At 44.3% G+C, this 20528-nt stretch overlaps 1 protein-coding gene across 2 annotated transcripts in view; it reads left to right on the top strand.

The window, feature by feature from the left end:
* The window catches only part of ITPR3 (inositol 1,4,5-trisphosphate receptor type 3), a 98635-nt gene that overhangs the window by 32953 nt on the left and 45154 nt on the right, over positions 1-20528 (top strand). For both annotated transcript variants that reach the window (XM_081009954.1, XM_081009955.1), the window contains exons 3-11: positions 5673-5794; positions 10695-10781; positions 11875-12033; positions 13296-13394; positions 13954-14037; positions 14522-14668; positions 16098-16193; positions 18357-18401; positions 19422-19564. In XM_081009954.1, coding sequence (XP_080866080.1) covers positions 5673-5794; positions 10695-10781; positions 11875-12033; positions 13296-13394; positions 13954-14037; positions 14522-14668; positions 16098-16193; positions 18357-18401; positions 19422-19564 — 982 coding nt within the window. The remainder of the gene's footprint in view (positions 1-5672; positions 5795-10694; positions 10782-11874; positions 12034-13295; positions 13395-13953; positions 14038-14521; positions 14669-16097; positions 16194-18356; positions 18402-19421; positions 19565-20528) is intronic.

Genomic DNA, 20528 nt, shown 5'->3' with positions numbered 1-20528 from the left:
GTACGTGGGTTGTTGGTGGCAGCATCTCTCTCAGCTGCTCCTTCTGCTCTCAGGGACAGAGCTGTGTGTGCCCCCCCCCCGGTGTTCCCTAAGCTAGCCAGCTGCCTTTTGTCTTCCTTTTGAAACAATTTATTTATCAATACATTACACAAACATACAGAAATGAATACAAACATATTAAAAATACAAAAAGTATGATTTTTAAAAAGGAAGTAGAAGCGGAGGACGGGTATAGAGAAAACTCGTAAGAACAGTATTTAAAACCAGTCATTCTAGAAAAACCGTTATGAAATTCATCCCCATTCTTCCGTCTCCATATTAAAGAGAAGGCTACATTTCAGGGGGAAGGCAGCCCACAATGAACAAATGAGGAAAGCAAAACCAGAACCTGAATTCTTTTGAGACGCAGACTTTTGACCTGTTGCTCAAGCAATGGCACACATTCCAAGCTGCCTATGCGTTTTGCAGCATTGTATAATGGTCATGGGTTGAAAATATCCTCCAGCTATTTGCAAGTTTAAACAGAGTAATTGGCAGCTTGTGTCAGTTTTACTGTGGCTATTGAATTGCTTGTTGCTCTTCCACCACCATTTTATCTAATCTTTTAATCCTTGCCCTTTTGTTTCCAGGAGTATCCTGTACAAGGCAACACTATAGATATAATTGTATGTGGTAGTGATAATGTTTCCTCTATTTGAGATGGTACAGTTATGCCATTGTCAGAAGTATTGGCTTTTAAACATTCGTGCATTTGTTTATTTCAAAATATATCTACGCTACATTTCTATGCAAAGCCCATCCGAAATGGTTTACAGCAATAGAAGAACTATATCATTTAAATACAAAATAATAAAACCCATCCTATTCATTAGGTTTGACTGGCTCATGGTTTTCTGTGTATATATGCATGTGTGCTATGATATTTGTGCTTCTGGAAGTGAAAAATCCCCCTTTGCTCTGCTGTCACTTGTCCTTGTCTTGTTTCCTTTGCCACAGCTCAGAATGGAAACACACAGGAAAACAAAACAGAAATACACTGTATTTGGGGTAGAATGTTTTCAGATCTGCAGACACACATTTCTTTTCTGGGGCTTTCTGCATCTTGCCGCATTGGCTATGCAGTGGGTTTTTGAAGCAGAATGGATCTCATATTCTCACAAGGATATGCAACAAACCTAGCGTGAATCCTCAGGTGTTTATACTTTGCCATCCTGGGATTCAGCAAATTTGACCCTGAATTCAATGCCAGCAGGGCATGTGCCACTCCAGGGCTGTTTCTTCTCTTGACGTCATAGGATTTCAACAGGAGCAGCTTAAGGTTACTGCAAGGAAACCACTGCAAATAATAACATCGACTGGTCCAAACACTCAGAAAAATCACACTCTTCTCTTGAAAACTGCTGGAGCTGACACACCTTTGGTGCAGAGTTCCAGCTTTCAGGAAAATTCACTCTCAATGAATTTCTATTACCTGCTCAGACAGTGGTTCAGCACTTTTGATATTCTGTGATATAATTATTTACAGCACAAGATTAAAATGCTATCAGCTGCTGGCCTTTGGCACATGTTATCACATCCTTGTGGGTCTTTGAGCTTTTTTGGTCCTAGGACTGTGTAGGGACTTACTGGGCAATTTCTAGAAATAGAACTCCCCCATTTCAGGTTCAGTTTTTGAGACAAAAACACAGGGGCCTAGATTCAACAAAACAGTTGTATCAGCAATGAGTCTGGCTAGTGCAATGTGGCTTCCCCTCATCTTCTCTCCCCATGTGCCCATGCACACCCCCCCCAATCAACCCCAGAGGGTTGGGAGAATCCCTAGAACAGCACATGGGAGCAGGAGAGCAAAAAATGGTTGTACTGGCAGAACAATAATAATAATGTGAAATTGAATTCCTCCCATGGTTTTGTCAAAAAAGAAGAGACAATCTGTTCGCCAAGCAGCAGACATAGCTCTAGTGGTGACCTGCACCAGACTACTTATGAAACCTCCAAATTAAACTAAACTAAATTGAACGAAGTATATAATTCTGAGGCATGGATTTCTTTCCTGCCCTGGTTTGGACCGTGGCATTTCGCTGACTGTATTCCTCTGATCCGCCTTAAGTTTCTTTTGTGGATTGGCCTTCAAAGATTACTGATGATATTTCACTTCATAGTGAAACTGCCCTGATATTCCTTTTTAAACACCCCCCCCCTTGGACCCATGCAAATGTCAGTTAAGGCTTTCCTATGTGCCTCTGTTTGATTGCAAATGACACACATCCATGCAAATGGAGATTTACTGAATCTGTACATTTCTAGAGAAGCAGACTTCTTAAATGGCATTTGCACACCTCTTCGGAAGCAGGTTTTAAGCTGCACATGTTCAAAAAGTCATGTTGGCGGCAGCCCTTAGAATCCAGCTAAAATCACATAGTTCAGCTATGAAGTGTCTGGACTTGGCTGGGCCAACAGAAATGTCTGATCACAGCTTGGCAGTTCCTGCTCCCTGCCCCCTTTCCATGCTTTCCCCTGAGGCTCTTTCAGCAAGGCAGATCCCCATGTTTGAACACGTTAGTGGGAAAAAATGAAGGCGTTCAAATCTTGTACTTTGTCAGAGAGATGACAATAAATGCTTTAAGATTTATTTTATTTTTTAAACACACTGTGGGTGGCTGGCTGTAACAGACAACATAATTGCACATAATCCCCACCCATTGAGGACACAGCAGCAGGACAGCTGATTCCATTCATATCCTCTGGTCAGATGCAGCTCTGTGTCCAGCAGGATCAGAAGGAAGCAGAGCCATTCCAGTAATGGATTCACACCTCTGCTCTAGCTCTGGTGTTCAGTCCTCAGGGACGCTTCCAGCTAAGTCACTGAACTGCTGGTGCAGTTTAACCTTGACACAACCCACTTGCAAGCACATGCATATTCCTTTGGTGATAATGGCAGAGGCAAGGAGTGGGGGGGGGGACGGGGACCCTGCACTAAATGATGTGGGATGCATTGTCTACACGGACTGCCGGTGGCTCGCCAGGGTTTGAGTTAGGGTTCTTTACCAGTCCTACCCAGGGACGCGGGTGGCGCTGTGGGTTAAACCACAGAGCCTAGGGCTTGCCGATCAGAAGGTAAGCGGTTCGAATCCCCACAACGGAGTGAGCTCCCATTGCTCGGTCCCTGCTCCTGCCCACCTAGCAGTTTGAAAGCATGTCAAAGTGCAAGTAGATAAATAGGTACCACTCCGGTGGGAAGGTAAACGGCGTTTCTGTGCGCTGCTCTGGTTCACCAGAAGCGGCTTAGTCATGCTGGACACATGACCCGGAAGCTGTACGCCGGCTGCCTCGGCCAATAAAGCGAGATGAGTGTCGCAACCCCAGAGTCATCCGCAACTGGACCTAATGGTCAGGGGTCCCTTTACCTACCTTTACCTTTACCAGTCCTACCCAGAGATGGCAGGGATTGAACCAGAGACCTGCACACAGAGCAGATGCTCTACCACTCAGCTACATCCATTCCTTTTGCTGGATCTCTGGTGACGCCAGTGCATTGCTGTACCCTCAAGCTCCATTTATTCTCTGGGTTAACCCTTCTTTATTTAAGTGATGGTCTTTGGTGAGGGTGCAGGGTTGATTTCCAGGTAGGAATTTTGAAACTTTTTGATGCAGTCCTTACTCTTATCTGGCCTTCCTCAGACGTCAAATCGACAATAGCAACTATATATGGGCTCCCAACTTGTTACATGGAGGAGAAAATGTATGAAAAACAAGAAATTGTACCATTAATCTCCAGCACAGGCAATTGATGACGCATTGGGGCACATCAGTTCTTGTACTGAGAGACAGTAAGAACCCACAGGCCCTTCACACAGATGTTCAGTACATGAGAGGTTGTTTTGTGTGAAGCTCCCTGTAGTTTTCTATGTACAAGCATTTGTGTGTGAGGTTTGTCTGTTTGTGAATATTGAATCTGGGCATTTGTCCATCTATGAGCACCTACCAGCAGTAGAACAGTACAGACCAGGCAGAGGTTGACCACTCAGTCTGCTGTTTGTGAGAAGCTGGTCCTAATTCATGAGGAGGAGACAGGACCTGCTAAAGTGGGGGGTTTCCAATATGATGCTCTCTAGATGCTATTGGATTGCAACTCCCAGCATTCCTGATGGTTAGCCATGCTGTGTGGGGACAATGAGAGTTGGGAGTCCAGCAAAACTGGGGGAGGGGGAAAGGGGGTCACCAAATGCATTAACCCTGTGCTAAGGAATTCCCCTGGCATGGGAGGTGAGGTGTCCTTGGTGTGGGACTTGCCAATAGCAGAAGCAGTCGTGTGGGATGAGACAACCAAAAAATGGCTTGCTTCCAGAACTGGTGAGAATAATGTTTTGCGCCTGCTTATTCATCACTCTCTGATGAATAACTGACAGCAGGTTTGCCAGCAACTTGGGACGGGATCCAAGAATGGAAATTATTTTCTTCTAGTGTCTGAAGTTTCTGTGGTGCTATTTTAGGAGCAATTAAGAGCCATCAAGGACTTTGGTTCCATCCACCTGGGACTGTCTTTCTAACAAACAATTGAAATCACTGCTAGGCCAATTTTCAAAGCAATTTTCACATGTTTTGCCAGGGTGGGGCAAAAATATCACTCAAGGATTGGATTAATCTTAAAGCAGGGGAATTTAAAGAACTTTCTAGGGTAGATCTACCTTTAAATACAAGGTTGCTAGTTCCCCCTTTTAAAAAATGGTCACAGTGCAACTCTTCCCCCTGCCCCCAATGCCCAATGCTCACACATTGCAAGGCTGATTTTAATTCTTTCTCAACCCTCCTTTATTTTGAGAATGCATTTTGTTCAGGGTCAAATGTGAAGAAGAATTATTCTTACTGCTTAATAGAACTTTTCCATCCTTGCCTAAAAGCTGTACATGCCATTACATTTGCAGGAATTGCTATTGCTTCCTAAAAGATGTATGAGAATCTCTTTTCCTAGCATTTGAGAGCTACAGGAGAGATGGCGATAATGAAAAACGTCCCTCTTTTTCTAGCATCTAAAAGCTGTAGAAGGATTTGCATTCTCACATAGCTCTTAGACACTAGCAGTGACACAAGGGAAGGTGGACCCCCACAGCTACGAGTCTTGTCTTTTCCAGACTTTTCAGATATGTAACATTTACATCGTATTTAACCTGAAAGTTAACATTAGTAGAAAGAGAATAATTTGGTGAGCAGCAGCTCTTAATAATCAGTGGTGAGCGTTAGAAGAATGTAATTCTTTCAGACTTCCCACAGGCAATTGGTTGGCCACTGTGAGAACAGGATGCGCTAGATGGGCCATGGGCCTGATCCAGCAGGCTCATCTTATGTTCTTATGAATTGTGGTTTTAGCATGCTAACGCTTGCTAACTGTTATGTACTGAAGTTCTCACCCTGGGCCAGCAGGGGGATACTGTAGATAGTTTTCACTCAGGTCTACATATGCAAATAAGGGATCGAAAGTGATGTTCAGTGATTGGATAGTTACAGAAAATGGTTACTGTTGCGTTCTAGTGGAGCTCTATATAAGCAGGCTGGCTAAACGCTTCAGTTCAGTTCAGTTCTGTTCTGGCCTGTGAATAAACAAGAGCTGTTTGAAGAATCGCTGTGTCGTCTGATATGTTCACCCACAACTTAACACTAACTTCTTCTCGTTACAGATTGCCTCTTTAGAGTATGTCCCATGAACCGCTACTCCGCCCAGAAACAATACTGGAAAGCCAAACAAACCAAACAGGACAAGGACAAAATAGCCGATGTGGTACTGCTGCAGAAACTTCAGGTATGACAAGCTCCAAAAAACGTATTAACCACATTTCTTTCTGATCTGGCAAGGCTGGAGAACCTTTCCATTGCTTCTTGCTTGAGACCTTGCTGTATTGTCTACCCTCAGCATCATCCTTGCTGGTGCAGTGGTGGCTGCTGCCCCCCTGGAATTGGTAGGGTGGAAGGCAGGCAGACCAACAGTAGGGGGAGCCAGAGCCAATGACAGACAGAGCCAATTCAAGGGGGGACCCTCTTGGTTTTTCTGCCACCCTCAGAAGCTCAGCGGTAAGGGATTCTCTGTGGCAATGCCCAAGTTGTGGAATTCCCTCCCCACAGAGGTTCATTTAGCAACTTTCATCATATCCTGGTCTCTCTCTCTGTATGTGTATGTGTATGTGTATGTGTATGTATGTATGTATATGTATATATATGTGTGTGTATGTATTTGTGTGTGTGTGTGTGTGTGTGTATATATATATGTGTGTGTGTGTGTGCGTGCGTGTGTGCGTGTGTGCGTGTGTGTATGTATACGTATACATATATGAGATACACTCTATTCTTGTGATAGTAAATTGTTTTTAATATTGTATTTTTAAATTGCTATAACCCACCCTGGGAAGAAAATAATAATAATAGTAAAAATAATAATAGTAGCAATCCTCCAAATTTATCTTCACTGCTTTATGGCATTAACACTTTCTTTAAAAAAGAAAGAAAGCTGCGATTCTCGGGATGATGAATTCTGTGCTCAGAACCATTCCTGCATGTGTGCATTGTGCAGCTGGGAAATGCATACTGTCCTGACTATAGAAGGGCTTGTATTTGCACTGCCTTATTTTAAACCCCCCCCCCCCAGTATAATGAGACCCAGCTGTTCTTCTGGTTCCCTGGATCACGTCCAGTGCCTCCCCCCCACCTTGTGTAATGAGATTCTAAGAGTGATTCACACCATCAACAATTGTGGTTAGCCTACATGGAGACAAATGAGAAAATTAATATTTGAAATATAATGGAAGTAGATTTTCTGTGCAAGGAGAGGCGTAGCTTGGCTCCATTGTTCCTCACCTCTCCCAGCCGAGGCATTTATGTAACGCATTGATATGCTGCCGCTCAGCCATAATTTCTGAGGAGTGTCCCCAGCAAAACAATAAATAGAAAGAGCAAAGCAAAAATGCAAGTCCAACACCCAAACAAAATAACCCACAACAGAAAAAAAGATTTAAAACAGAGGCAGAAAAACCAGCTCCAGCATTCCTGATTCTTCAAAAGTGCTTGTGTGTTTTGAGGCTACAATGCAGCCTTGTTGCAGACAACTTTTAAAAAACGAGGCCTGTTTTCATTTTTCAAGGACATCCTTCCCCCTCCCCCACTGACCAGGTTAGGCTTATAACTGTATTTCAATCAGAGGAAATGATTTTCTAAAATAGAAACAGAAAGAACGGAAATCCAGTCTCACTTTTTTTTAAAGAACAATCTGAATTTTGCTGGGGCAATTCTCCCAAATATTTGAAGTTGAATGGCACCATCAGAGCCAGCCTTGCAGCAAAGTTTTGCACGTGTGTACTCAGCATCAAGTCTCAGTGAGTTCAGTACACAAATCCCATTAAACTGTGTATTGGGTTGCAGTCTAAATTCATTTTGGTGGCTTTGGTGAAATAGTAACCCATCTTTAAGCATCCTGATTGACTCTGTTATGCTCCATTAGGGTGACCAGAAGGAATTCCTGTCCTCCTTCCCATGTTGAGCCTAGGTGAGACCCTGCGTTCTGAGCCCTTGTTATCTGATGTTCAGGCAGGAACAGCAACATCCTTTAGAGCTTCCCCCTTCTGATTTTGGGCCTTTCATATGGAACACCTTAGCTGACCAACTCCCTTCTGAGCCTTAGAAGACTTTTTTGTTTGTTTTAAATTATTATTTATGAAGGCTCTTTGAATTGTTTGGCTGGTGCGGTAGGTGGGATAGAGATAGAGGCTGTTTTTATTCAGTCCTTGGCTATTTCCTGATCCCTACTGGTTATGCCATTGTTTGCTAATTTATTTATTTTGGAAAATATTTATATCTTGCTCTCTGTCCAACCATTTCAAGGCGAGGTATACAACAATCACTAAAACAACAAATACAGCTACAAGTCAGGAGCAGATAAAATACTAAAGTAACAAATAATCTTAACATGCAATACCGGTCATTGCAAAATTAAGACGAGAGATTAACAAACAATTAAATGGCACTGTGATTTTTTATTGTGGGCGCAGGTTTTTCGGTGGGTGAGGTTTTTTAGAAATAACATTGATTCATATTAAAAGTAAATAAATGCACAAAATCCTCCTCCTTTACCATGTGGTTTGCAGGCTTCCACATGGGAATATCTGTTCCCGTGTGGGCTGCGGGTTCCCCTATGCACTGTGCTTGCTCAGTTCAAGCTCCACTCCTAGCCTAGCCTGCTGAAAATGGGATCCTTTACCTGCTTACTTGTTGATTGGTGATTCCTTGCCACAAAGGTTATTCCTCCAGCTGTGCTCTGTCTAAGAACCAGTAAAGTTATTTAAGGTGGGTCCACCACTTACGCATAATTTACTTACATGATCGTAACCTTAGGCGCATGCCCAATATGGATGATTGAATGAATGAATGAATGAATGAATGGAGAGTGGGGAAACTGTGCCACTGAAAGAGCTTTTTGAGTCCTCTGCTTTGCTGACCCAACTCTGGGAAGGGCTCTCAAGGGCTCTAGGAACCATGGCAAAGCAGAGTTCCCATATGTCCAACCCTTGGAGCTGATGTAAAAGGACACCATGACCCATGGTAACAAAATCTGCCAGGTTGAGGAACCAGGTCACACTCCCCCCACCTTGCTTCCAATAAAGGTAATCAAGCAGGGAAACCAAAGCTGCTCCAAACTGTGTACACGTTTTAAGCTTAAAATGCAGCTAAGGTCATTCTTATTCTCAATTTGGATTGAAGCTAGCTCGGGGAAAAACTCATCAAAACACTGTAATTCCTAAGAAACAACAGGGCAGATCTAGATTGTAGCTAACATTGTACGTACACCACTTCCCAGACTGCATTGGATGCAGAGTAAAATTCTGACACAAATTCAATCTGGACACAGAATTAAGGCTAGAAGCCAGATTGAAATGGAACTGCAAATAGCTCTGTTGGTTCAAAAATATAATTGTGTCTTTTTAAAAGCTCTACCCTAGGCAGATGCTAAGGGCTGGCTTCCAATAATGCTAGCCAGGGGCTCCTGTTGTTTTTTTGTTTGGAGTGGAGATGGGTGGATGGGCTCAATTTGCACCTGTGCTGCGGCACTTCATTGTTCCTGGCAAGCCATAGTTTGTTTTAACTCTGGCTTCTGTTACATGCAAACTAGGCTGTACTATACTTTCTCCAGTCATGGTTTGGAGAAAGAAGCTGCAGGTCACTGAGTTCTCTCTGCAAAGAGTGGAAATAATCTGTCACGTTTTTAGTTTAGTTTAGACTACAAGACATGCTTCCAAATATTTTTTTATAGCTGTTAAGGCTAAAAACTTGCATTCAAAAAGCAAGCAAACTAAAAAGAATGGAGATGCCTCTTTCTCCTCTCTCCTTTCCTCTTTCGTTAGGTTTCCCCTTTTCTTGTCTTTTCTTCTTTCTTCCTTTGTTCTATTTTAGACCAAGTAGCTGGTTTATATTAGTATATTATAAAAAGATACTTTGTAATTGTTATGTATTTTTGTATATCTCCGAATAAGTATCCACAAATAATTTTATTTTAAAAAAGCCAAGCAAGCAAGAAGTCTCACAAAACTGAATTTTGCATCTAGTATCTAATTCTACCCTTATGTGGAATTGGGAATATGCACAGCCCTGAATGCAGACCATTGTGCCAGTTTAACCTTTATGGGCTACAGGAAGAGCAAGGACTTCACTGAAGCACAGAGAGAATTTCAAATGGTGCCTTCATTTGCTGTTGTTTCTGATTTCTTCCTAGGATCAGAAGGTTCAGTCAGGCACACTTTTCTTTGCCTTGCATACCTAGATCCGTTTCACTATCTGCTCCATCCCATACTTCCTGTACTCTGACCCAGCCCAGGAGCCTCAGGGGTTATTTGCTTATTTTTCTTTCAGTTCCTTTTGCTGCCGGTATTTCTCCTGAGCGGCAGGCTTGTCCCAAACTGTGCGTGCTCTGCTTTCCTCCCCTTTGCTACCAGACTGGAAACCGCGTCAACTATTAATCCTGTGTTTTGGAGAGATTAGGGTTTAATTAAATAAAAAGTGCAGCAGCGTTTCTGAGGGCTTTGGATTGCCAGTGAAGCATCCGAGAAGAGCCAGCCTCTGCCAAGGTGGATTTGTGGTCAGGGCACCACCTACTTGGAAGATGGTTTTATTCCATGGCTTGAAGTGGTTGACTCATGGCTAATGGCTGTTCTCTTGCACCGCGCAAGCAATTCTCTTTCCTGCAGGGCAACCTCAGAAATCCACCCTCACCGCTCCTTTATCAGATACTCATCCGACCAGCAATGTCCTTACAGTTATATCCCCAATCATCCTGAAGTGAACTGAGAAGTAGCAAAGAGCTTAACAGGCTGAAGGGAAGTTTCCTTGAACATTTCCCCTGAACTGATTTCATTTCAACAGTTCAGTTGTATGCAAAATGGCATGAACCTAGCACATGGGATGAAGAGCACAGTTGTCATGGACATCAGAGCTGGTGTGAAGGGTTGACATGGACGGGCATCTGCCAGAGGCCTACATCCCAGTGGGGGTCCCACTGACAAGAGCCCCCTGGTCCTGCTCTTCCTCTTCATCACTGCAAGCTGCCTGCTTGTTCACCTGACTCTTGCTCTGACTCTTGCTCTGAAGTATTTCCTTCATTATTATTTTTTTTGTCATTCCTGGTTTGGATTCATTCTGCTATGGTCTGTGTTTTTGTACAGCATGCTGCACAGATGGAGCAGAAGCAGAACGAAACCGAGAATAAGAAGGTGCATGGGGACGTGGTGAAGTATGGAAGCGTCATACAGGTATGGAAGGTTGCCTTTCTCCTGAGCACTGGAAAAGGTGAAGGAAAGGCAACCCAAAGCTGTTGGGAGTGGGGCGGGCAAAGCAACTGGCCTACGAGGAAAAGAAAGGTTTAGAGAAAAATGGTGATTGAGGAGGGATATGGAAAAGCATGTATGGTGTGGGGAAATGTGGACTGAGAGAGGTTTTTCTCCCAGTCTCATAATACTAGAACCTGGGAGCTGAATCTTGGGAGAGTCAGGAAAGAAAAGAAAAGAAAAAAGAATTTCCTCACACAGCGCTTAGTGAAATGATGGCATTCACTTCCACAATATGTGGTTATGACCATCAACTTAGAAGGCTTGGGAAGGAGATTAGATTACTTCCTAGAGGGTAAGGCTGGTTAGAAGAAGAAGAAGAAGAAGAGTTTGGATTTGATATCCCGCCTTTCAAAGTTAGTCTCAAAGTGGCTAACATTCTCCTTTCCCTTCCTCCCCCACAACAAACACTCTGTGAGGTGAGTGGGGCTGAGAGACTTCAAAGAAGTGTGACTGGCCCAAGGTCACCCAGCAGCTGCATGTGGAGGAGCGGAGACGCGAACCCGGTTCCCCAGATTATAAGACTACCGCTCTTAACCACTACACCACACTGGTCATGAGGCGGCATGCCCTGAATATCTATTTTATTTATTGGTGAACAACAACAGTGAGAAAGAGAGCAATTGCCCTCATCTCCTGCCTTTGGGCTTCCCAGTGGCATTGGGTTGCCTACTGTGGGAAGCAGAATTGGACTGGTCTGATTCAGCAGGGCTCTTATATTTCTGATCCTACATTTTTGCTCTGAGTTCCCTGGGAAGAGCGATTGATTGTTAAGCCAGTCTGGGAATTGTAGTTCTGGGAGGGATGTAGGGGTCTCCTATCAACTCTCAGCACCCTTAATGAACTACAGCTCCCAGAATTATTGGGTAGGGAGGAGCCTTGATGGATTAAAGTGTTATCATAGTGCTTTTAACATATTTTGTGAGTGTGGCCTAAGTTCTTCTCAAGCACTCTGTGTAACTGAGTACCGCACAAGGTTCCAGGTAGCAACTGTCCTGCTTTGTGTTTGGTTTTCCAGCTTCTCCACATGAAGAGTAATAAATACCTGACCGTTAACAAGCGCCTCCCTGCCTTATTGGAGAAGAATGCCATGAGGGTGACGCTCGATGCCACAGGCAATGAAGGCTCCTGGCTCTTCATTCAGCCCTTCTGGAAACTGAGGAGCAATGGAGATAATGTGAGTGCGTTATGGGGAGGCAGAAAATAATATGTGACTCTTCCCAGTAATACTGCTATAAGCTTTAGGCCATGTGGTACCCCCCAGATGTGGCTGGACTACAACTCCCATCATCCCTATCCATGGCCATGCTTTCTGGGGTTGATGGGCGTTGATAGTCCAACAACATCTAGAGGTCACCTTGTTTGCTATCCCTGCTGTAAGCTATAGATCTCCAAAGGCTTTACAAGCTGAGATGGTTTTAAGACTGTCAACTTCCCGGTGGAGCAGGTGCCACTTTTAAGAAGGAGAAATCTCTGAGAGGGGCAGCAACTTGACTTGAAACGTGCAAGGAATTTGGTGACTGAGCTCCCAGGGTGGATTCTCAGCCCCAGACCTAATTTCCTGGAAAGATATTTGCACATTTTGTGTCCTGAAATTTATTAAAGGAGAGATTGATTTGGGGGTACTGTGTCATGGAAAGGAGTACATAATTGGGCCAAGTTCACAGATGCTTCTTTATTACTCCGTGGCTGCAGTGTCAAATGATGATTTATGTGTGCGTGGCAACAGCTGCAGACGGAGTTTTCATATCAGCTCGCACAAAGTGCTTTTTGATAGAGGCGGTTCACGTTGTTGCAAGTAATTGAATGGTAAGGTATCAACTTAAGAGCTACTGGGTGATATGCATGCATATGCGAATCAGCTCCCCCCCATTAGAAATGTATTTGCAATTCAAACAGATAACTAAAGATTTGGCAGGAAATGTGGGGTTTGTTGGCTGCAATCTTACACTTAGTTACCTGGAAGTAAGCCTCATTGTGCTCCTTGGGACTTATCTTTGAGTAGACATGCATAGACTTGTGCTGCCAGTTCCTCAATTGCCACATTTTCTTCATGCTCACTTGAGATATTTTAGGGGACCTTCCATACTTCAGGCCAATGCTTGCTAACTCCGAGATTAGCAGACTGTGGTCCACAGACTACCAGTAGTCTGCTTTATCCAGGTTGTCCATGGTGTGTCTGAAGAACACTTACATGTTGAATTCTACAGCGTTCCAACTCCAAGACAGTAACCTACATACAATATAAGACATCAAAGAAGTGCTAAAAATAAAATAAAAAATCCTACAGCATCTAGCGCAGTGCATTACAGTTGCTACAGCAGGCAGGAAAGAATCATTAAATGATCTGTCAAGGTCCTCAGCAACATTTAAGTGGTCCGGTGGGGGGTGGAGAGGCTTTGGAACTGCTGTCCTAACTATTATGACATCCTTCCTCAGGTAGTTGTTGGAGACAAAGTGATTCTGAATCCTGTGAATGCTGGGCAGCCACTACATGCCAGCAACTATGAACTCGCTGATAACCCAGGATGCAAAGAGGTACCAGGAATTAGGAGAAGGGAAGTGGTGTGAATATGGGGTGTTAATGACAGTGGCCTGAGCTAGATTGCTATTTTAGATCCACCCCCCCTGCTTATAGGATTTAATTTGGGGCTAGTCGCGTGTAACAGGTGTGGGTGCTGCTGTGGTCTAAACCACTGAGCCTCTTGGGCTTGCCCATCAGAAGGTTGGCGGTTTGAATCCCTGCAACGGAGTGAGCTCCCGTTGCTCTGTCCCAGCTCCTGCCAACCTAGCAGTTCAAAAGCATGCCAGTGCAAGTAGATAAATAGGTACCGCTGTGGCGGGAAGGTAAACGGCGTTTCTGTGCGCTCTGGTTTCCGTCATGGTGTTTCATTGAGCCAGAAGCAGTTTATTCATGGTGGCCACATGACCCGGAAAGCTGTTTGTGGACAAACGCCGGCTTCCTCAGTCTGAAAGTTAAATGAGCGCCGCAACCCCCTAGTCGTCTTTGATTGGACTTAACCGTCCAGGGGTCTTTTACCTTTTACCTTAGTCGTGTGTAGCATGTGGATCTTCTAATAGCTCATTGTTTTCCTAGGTGAATTCTGTCAACTGCAACACCAGCTGGAAGATCAACTTGTTTATGCAGTTCCGGGACCACATGGAAGAAGTGCTTAAAGGGGTAATAATGAGCATGTGTCCGTCAGCCTTGAGTCGCTCTGCTGAGGACATCTGCTGAGTTTAGTTTGGCTTTCAAAGAACCTTGCTTTAGTGTTTGCTACATATGTAGCAGGGCTCCTGGTTTAAAACAAAATATGGTTTGTCACTAAACAAGCTAATTTCAAACCATAGGCCATGAAGCTGGTTGGTTTAACTTATCATTGTTTTGAACCAGGAACCCTGGTTTGCACATAATGGTAACTGGAAATTGTTTAAAAGGGAAACTCAGCTTGGCAGAAGTATTCCTCCTAGTCTTGTGGGAGGAGGAGAAGGAAGCGGGAAGTGTTCAAGCTTGGTGTTTTACTTGTCCTTGTTGAAGCTCATCCACAGAGCTCCAAACTATGCTTTGGTGTTACTTGCAGAGTGTACTGTTATTCCCTTGCGTTGTGGTTTCCCTAGACAGCAAGGAACTATTTTTGCATATCTTTTTTGTATTTGACTGACAGGGGGACGTGGTCAGGTTGTTCCATGCAGAGCAGGAGAAATTTCTCACCTGTGATGAATACAAAGCCAAGCTGCATGTTTTTCTTCGAACTACCTTGCGGCAATCGGCCACATCAGCCACAAGCTCCAATGCACTCTGGGAAGTTGAGGTGAGTGCCCGGCCTATTTGCAGGTTTTTGCTTGCAAAAAGTTCCCTTTCCCTATATTGTTTATTTAATCTGAATGCATTATTACCTTAGCTTACATGGCAGGTCTATGTGTTTTGGTGTCCCAATTCTGTGTCTCCTTGATGATCAACAACAGGAATGTCCATGGGAGACAGCATTGCATTCTAGGTTGTTTTAATTAGGGACAATGAAGGATTAATTGTGCTCACACGGGCTTAGCCTTGGCATTTACTTTCAAAGCTTTAGACCAACCTTGGAACAAAGATTTTTAGAAATTAAGCACTGGGATAATGTGAAATTTCTCAAGTTTCGAATTCTTAGCTAAAATAAAGTGGTCTAAAGATTCCTATTGGATTACTCTGCATACTAGGAGATGGCACATAACTCCTACTGAAGCCTTCGGGGAGCTAGAGAGACCAGGTCTCCTTGCTATTGATGCCTCTTTGGTGACAAAGAATAGCCTCATCACAAGAGCCAAAGCTAGGCTAGAAAAGAAGAGTGTATCCTGGGTAAATGTATAACAATAGTGTCATCAGATAATGCTTTGTTATTACTCATTGTCAGAGTTTGCCTAACATTTTACGATACGATAATCTTTATTGTCATTGTCCCATAGAGAACAACGAAATTGAAAAAATCTACATCAGACATTCAAAACCAACAAGCCTGCTTTCCCAGCTGTTTAGCCCCCTAAAAACTCTGATACCCCATAATTAAATACAGTATACTCCCATAGAGACTACCTTACACTGAGTTTAAAACCAAAATCACATTTGGATAGAAATTGTTTCTCAGGTGGCTAGTCCTAGTCTTAATAACCCTGTACCTTCTTCCAGAAGGCAGAAGCTGAAAGAGATCATTTCTGGGGTGCGCACTATCCTGCACTATCTCTGCAGCTTTCCTATGACACCTGGAAGCATAGATTTGATCCAAGGTGGGAAGAGTGCACCCAATTATTCTCTCCGCAGTCTTTACAACCCTGGACAGCATTGTTTTTTCCCTGACCGCGCAGCTCCCAAACCACACACAGAGACCATAAGTTAATACACTCTCATCAGTACAATGGTAAAATGCCATCAACAGGTCCTTTGAAAGATGATTTTTCTGGAGGATTCTCAGATGCTTTTAAAAGCATCTCTTGCTTCACTTCTCAGCAAAATAAATCTGAAGTGTTACCAAATGTTGATGTGTCCTTCGTTTAAATCTATAAATTCCATGACCAGAGCCAATCACAAGGAGGGCTTCTGTGCAGCATTGGTGACTAATGCTTTAGTCAAGTGGCATGGACAGCTCAGGTAGCCAGGTGGCCTTGAAGAGCCAGAGGATTGAAGCATTCCTGTGCTTTGGCCAGCACTTGCAAAAAGGCAAGTATCAGACCTGTGACTTACAACACACTGATTTTGCTTTTCAGGTGGTCCATCATGATCCCTGCCGTGGTGGAGCTGGGCATTGGAATGGCTTATACCGCTTCAAGCACCTTGCCACGGGGAACTATTTGGCAGCAGAGGTAAGAGGAACTGAGTAGACTCTAGCAGGTTCTGTGTAGGCTCTAGTAGGTTGTGGTTTGGGTTCCCTTAACTAATCAGCACTACGTTAAAGCTGAACTTCAAGCTAAAATTTGGGAATATGTTAGGATCTTTTGATGTAGTATCAGTTTGACGTTTCCTCTTTCTTTAGCAAAGTGTCGCAGACCCTAAAGCATTATAACATTCCAGAATTGCAGGCTGCATCACTATCTCCTCTGCGCATCTCCCCGCCCCTGCAGTCTAAGTTTGACTGGTGGGTAAGGACTCTCACCTGTCAATTACCTGGTGTCCACAATGCTGCCTGGTGACCTGTACTTGCTCCCCTGTTATCCAGGCCTAATTGCCATGCCAGATCCAGGCTCATGCCACACCTGCCTACCTCACCCCCATCTTTTGCCCTGGTTGCTGTGAGTGTAGGTTTGCCGACGTGGTGAGTGTTGTACAGTGGTACCTCGGGTTAAGTACTTAATTCGTTCCAGAGGTCCGTTCTTAACCTGAAACTGTTCTTAACCTGAAGCACCACTTTAGCTAATGGGGCCTCCCGCTGCCGCTGTTCTCATCCTGAAGCAAAGTTCTTAACCCGAGGTACTATTTCTGGGTTAGTGGCAGTGGCGTAGCGTGGGGGGTGCAGGGGGGGCCTGCCGCACCGGGCGCAACATCTGGGTGGGGCGCGCTCGCACTCGTAGCTCTCTGCCCCTACCTGGCTCACTCACTCTCTCTCACTGCAGTGCTGGCTGTGCGAATCCGATCCGAGCCGCTGGGTCGCCGCCCACTGTGGAGGGGGTGGGTGCCAGGCGTGCGGTGCGGAGAGAGAGCGAGGGACTATCTGGGGGAGGGACAGTGCAGCGGCCACCCAGCGCAGCGCTGAGCGCGGGAGAGAACCACACCAGACCAGACCAGGCAGCAGCAAGAAGAAGCTGGCAGCGGCGGCAGGTTAGGAGGCGCAAATTACTTGCCTTGCCCCGGGTTAGGGGGCGCAAATTACTTGCCTTGTCCCGGATTAGGGGGCGCAAATTACTTGCCTTGCCCCGGGTGCTGACAACCCACGCTACGCCGCTGGTTAGCGGAGTCTGTAACCTGAAGTGTATGTAACCTGAAGCATATGTAATCCAAGGTACCACTATACTGGGTGGGGAGTTAGCATTGCACTCAAATTCTGCAGAGTGTACTTCATATTTTCAAGATCACAAACTAGGCAGTTTTTAGTTCGTGCCTTCATATAAGCACATGCAAATCGAACTAGGTATACTCCCATGATCTGACTATGCCGTACTTCTTAAGTGAATGCATTCTTAACAGTATATGTTCCATATAAGTGACATCCTATGGAGAATACCCCAGGGCTCTCCTGCACTCTCTATAGAGGGGCCTGCCATTTTTCTTATGGTGGACAGAGACTCTCCAGACTCTTCTCTGATGCTGTTTACACGAACAGCCATTCAGAAGTAGGAGTGTGTGACTGTACTCCAAATCGGGGTCCACACTCCTATTTCCTCCTTGCTCAAATTCCTCTGTCAGTAGGGAAGTTATGGTGCATTGTGAGGTTTACTGTGCTGAAGCCACTCTTTATGTGAAAACAGCTTAAGGGGAGCCATCTTCTTAGAACTGATCTTGCCTTCACTGTTATAAATGGTTCTTGGGTGACTCTAGGCTGCTCTCATAGCTCTTTCTTGCTTACAGTGATGGACCAGGGCCATAAACAATATTATTGCTGGTCTCTGCTGCTCATGCCAGGCACTTCCCAGCAACTCAAGCCTACTGGTACGGCCTCTTCTGTTATGAAGCCTTTCATCACTTTATAGCCTTTTCCCTTTCTCGGCTTGATTAGTGGCTACAGAGGAAGGATTCTCTTTGTTTGTTCACTTTGAGCCAATATCTGCTTTCCCTTTTAGTGGATTATGCTCAGTGTTTAGTAGCTCCAAAAAATGTGGCCTGGCAGGTTGCAGCTCACTCAAACATCTCTCGTCCAAATCCTGTTTCCTTGTGCCTTTGGATAGTATGGTGATCTGGCCAAAGCAGCTGAAGCAGCTGCACAGGTGTCTGAATGTGTAGCATTATAAACTGTGTTATTCAACCTCTGGACTTTTAGTGTCATATCACGGATAAAAAAATATGCTGATATTTTTATTTCTTCAACTTTCCAGGAAAACCCCAGTTACAAAGGAGACACAGGAGAACCAAAGTCCACGGTAAGTTGTCTGTTGCATTTGGCTTGCTTGTGATAGTTTGGCTTAGCCAGGCATAGGCAAACTCGGCCCTCCAGATGTTTTGGGACTACAACTCCTGTCATCCCTAGCTAACAGGACCAGTGGTCGGGGATGATGGGAATTGTAGTCCCAAAACATCTGGATGGCTGAGTTTGCCTATGCCTGGGCTTAGCAATATGTAGGAGGCAACGTTTTAGATTGGGCTTTTAAAAAGTTCACTTTCCTTTTTTAAACTATATAAAAAAATTGTCCAGTAGCACCTTAGAGGCCAGCTAAGTTTGTTCTTGGTATGAGATTTCATGTTTTTATTTTTTATATATATTTCTATTGTGTCAGACCCAACATGGCTACCTACCTAAATCTTTTTAAAACTTACAGCATTAAAAACAATACTAAAAACAAAACCATGGGGAGCATGAAGCATTTCTCTTAGTAATAGTTTTCACAGCACTCTTACCTCAGTGCCTCTAACTGGGTTCCCAGGTTATGACATTATCAATGAAATTTCTATGCCAGTGTATGCCACGATGAATTGGCCTGGACAGGTGCCAGTCGTTAAGATTTTTCCCTCTCCCATGCTCCTCTTCTCTCCCTCTCATCTGGCTTAAATTGCTTTAGAATTTTGTATCCCAAACTCATGGCCAGCAGCTGTGGAATACTAAAACTACATTTTGTTTGCTTTGTTCTTTCATTTTAGACTTTTAGGTCGTGTGTGTGTGTTGAAGGGGCATGTAAAAATGGCGGAATTTTAAAATTAGGACTAAATAATCAACAGTTCACTGAAATTACAAGAAAAACCACAACACAGAGAACAGCAGCAATTACTGCAATAACAAAAGCAAAATTGACTAAATAAATTTTCATACCTGGACTGGCTTGCTGTAGGTTGGTGCCCTGGAACTCCCTGAAGATCCCATAGCAAGTTCATGACTATTTTTGTTGCATGAACTTTGGTGGTTTTTGCTCACACATAACTGAAAAAAATGCCTTATTTTGGAACAGGCCGGAACAAGTCGCTCCAGTCGGAGATACACAGGGGAAAAGATCAAATATCGACTGGTGGCTGTGCCTCACGGCAATGACATCGCTTCCCTTTTTGAACTGGATCCCACCACACTGCAGAAGACCGACTCTTTTGTCCCACGGTAAGTTGCTTTATCCAGGACGTCCAAAGAATCCAAGCCAGAATGGAGATATAGGACATAATCCAGAGAGAAAGGCATTGCTGTGTGCAAAGCCGAGGCATAAGAAAAGAAAGGTTAAGAAGGTCCTGGCTGGATGAGACCAAAGGCCCAGCTAATTCAGCATCTTGTTCTCATAGGGGCCAACTCAGTGCCTATGGAAAGTTCACAAGCGTGACTTAAATGCAGCAGAATTCTTCCCACTTGTAATCCCCAGCAATTGGTATTAAGAGGCATACAGCCTTAGTTGAGGTAGAACATCACTCCTGCAGGTAGTCACTGAGAGAGCCTTATCACCATGAAATTTGTCTCATTCTCTTTGAAAACCATCCAGGTTGGTGACCATCAATCTACATCTTGTGGGAGTGAATTCCATAGTTCAGCTATAGGCTGTGTACTTTATTTTGTCTGTCCTGAAACTTCTGAGTTCTTGCATTATGAGAGAGGGAGGAAAATGTTTCTCTATCCACTTTCTCTACGTGGGGCATAATCTTACGCATCAGGCAGAACAGGAGTGGAGCAGGCAGAGAATGCACACAACAGAGTAAATACAAGTATGAAATAGGATTCAGAAGTGATGAGACTGTGCCCATGGTCTGGCCACAGCCCAGGAAGCTGTTTTTAGTGGCCTACCACTGATTTCCAAAATGGGGCATAGCACCATTGTTGTAAAGTTGTAGAGAAGCTCAGGAAAGTGTTTCCTCTCTAAAACCTAACAATGATCCTGTGCCAGAAGGAAAAAGCAATGCTTTTCAAAGGGGAGGAAGGACACATGGTTTTTGGAAGGGCTTTCCTCCCCATTACAGAGTTGGGGTAAGAGGCTCTTCTCATAGCCCAGGGTGTGATGGAGAGCAAAATGGGTGCAAGTGTTCAAAAGGGTGTCAGTCCAATGAGTGCAGTTCAGAGAGGAAGTGTAATCCCATTGAAA

The sequence above is a fragment of the Podarcis pityusensis genome, assembly GCF_964106645.2.
Source record: "Podarcis pityusensis genome assembly, chromosome: 6".
Lineage (NCBI taxonomy): Eukaryota > Metazoa > Chordata > Lepidosauria > Squamata > Lacertidae > Podarcis > Podarcis pityusensis.
Note: the sequence above shows the minus strand (reverse complement) of the source record. Positions and strands in the feature narration are given on the sequence as shown.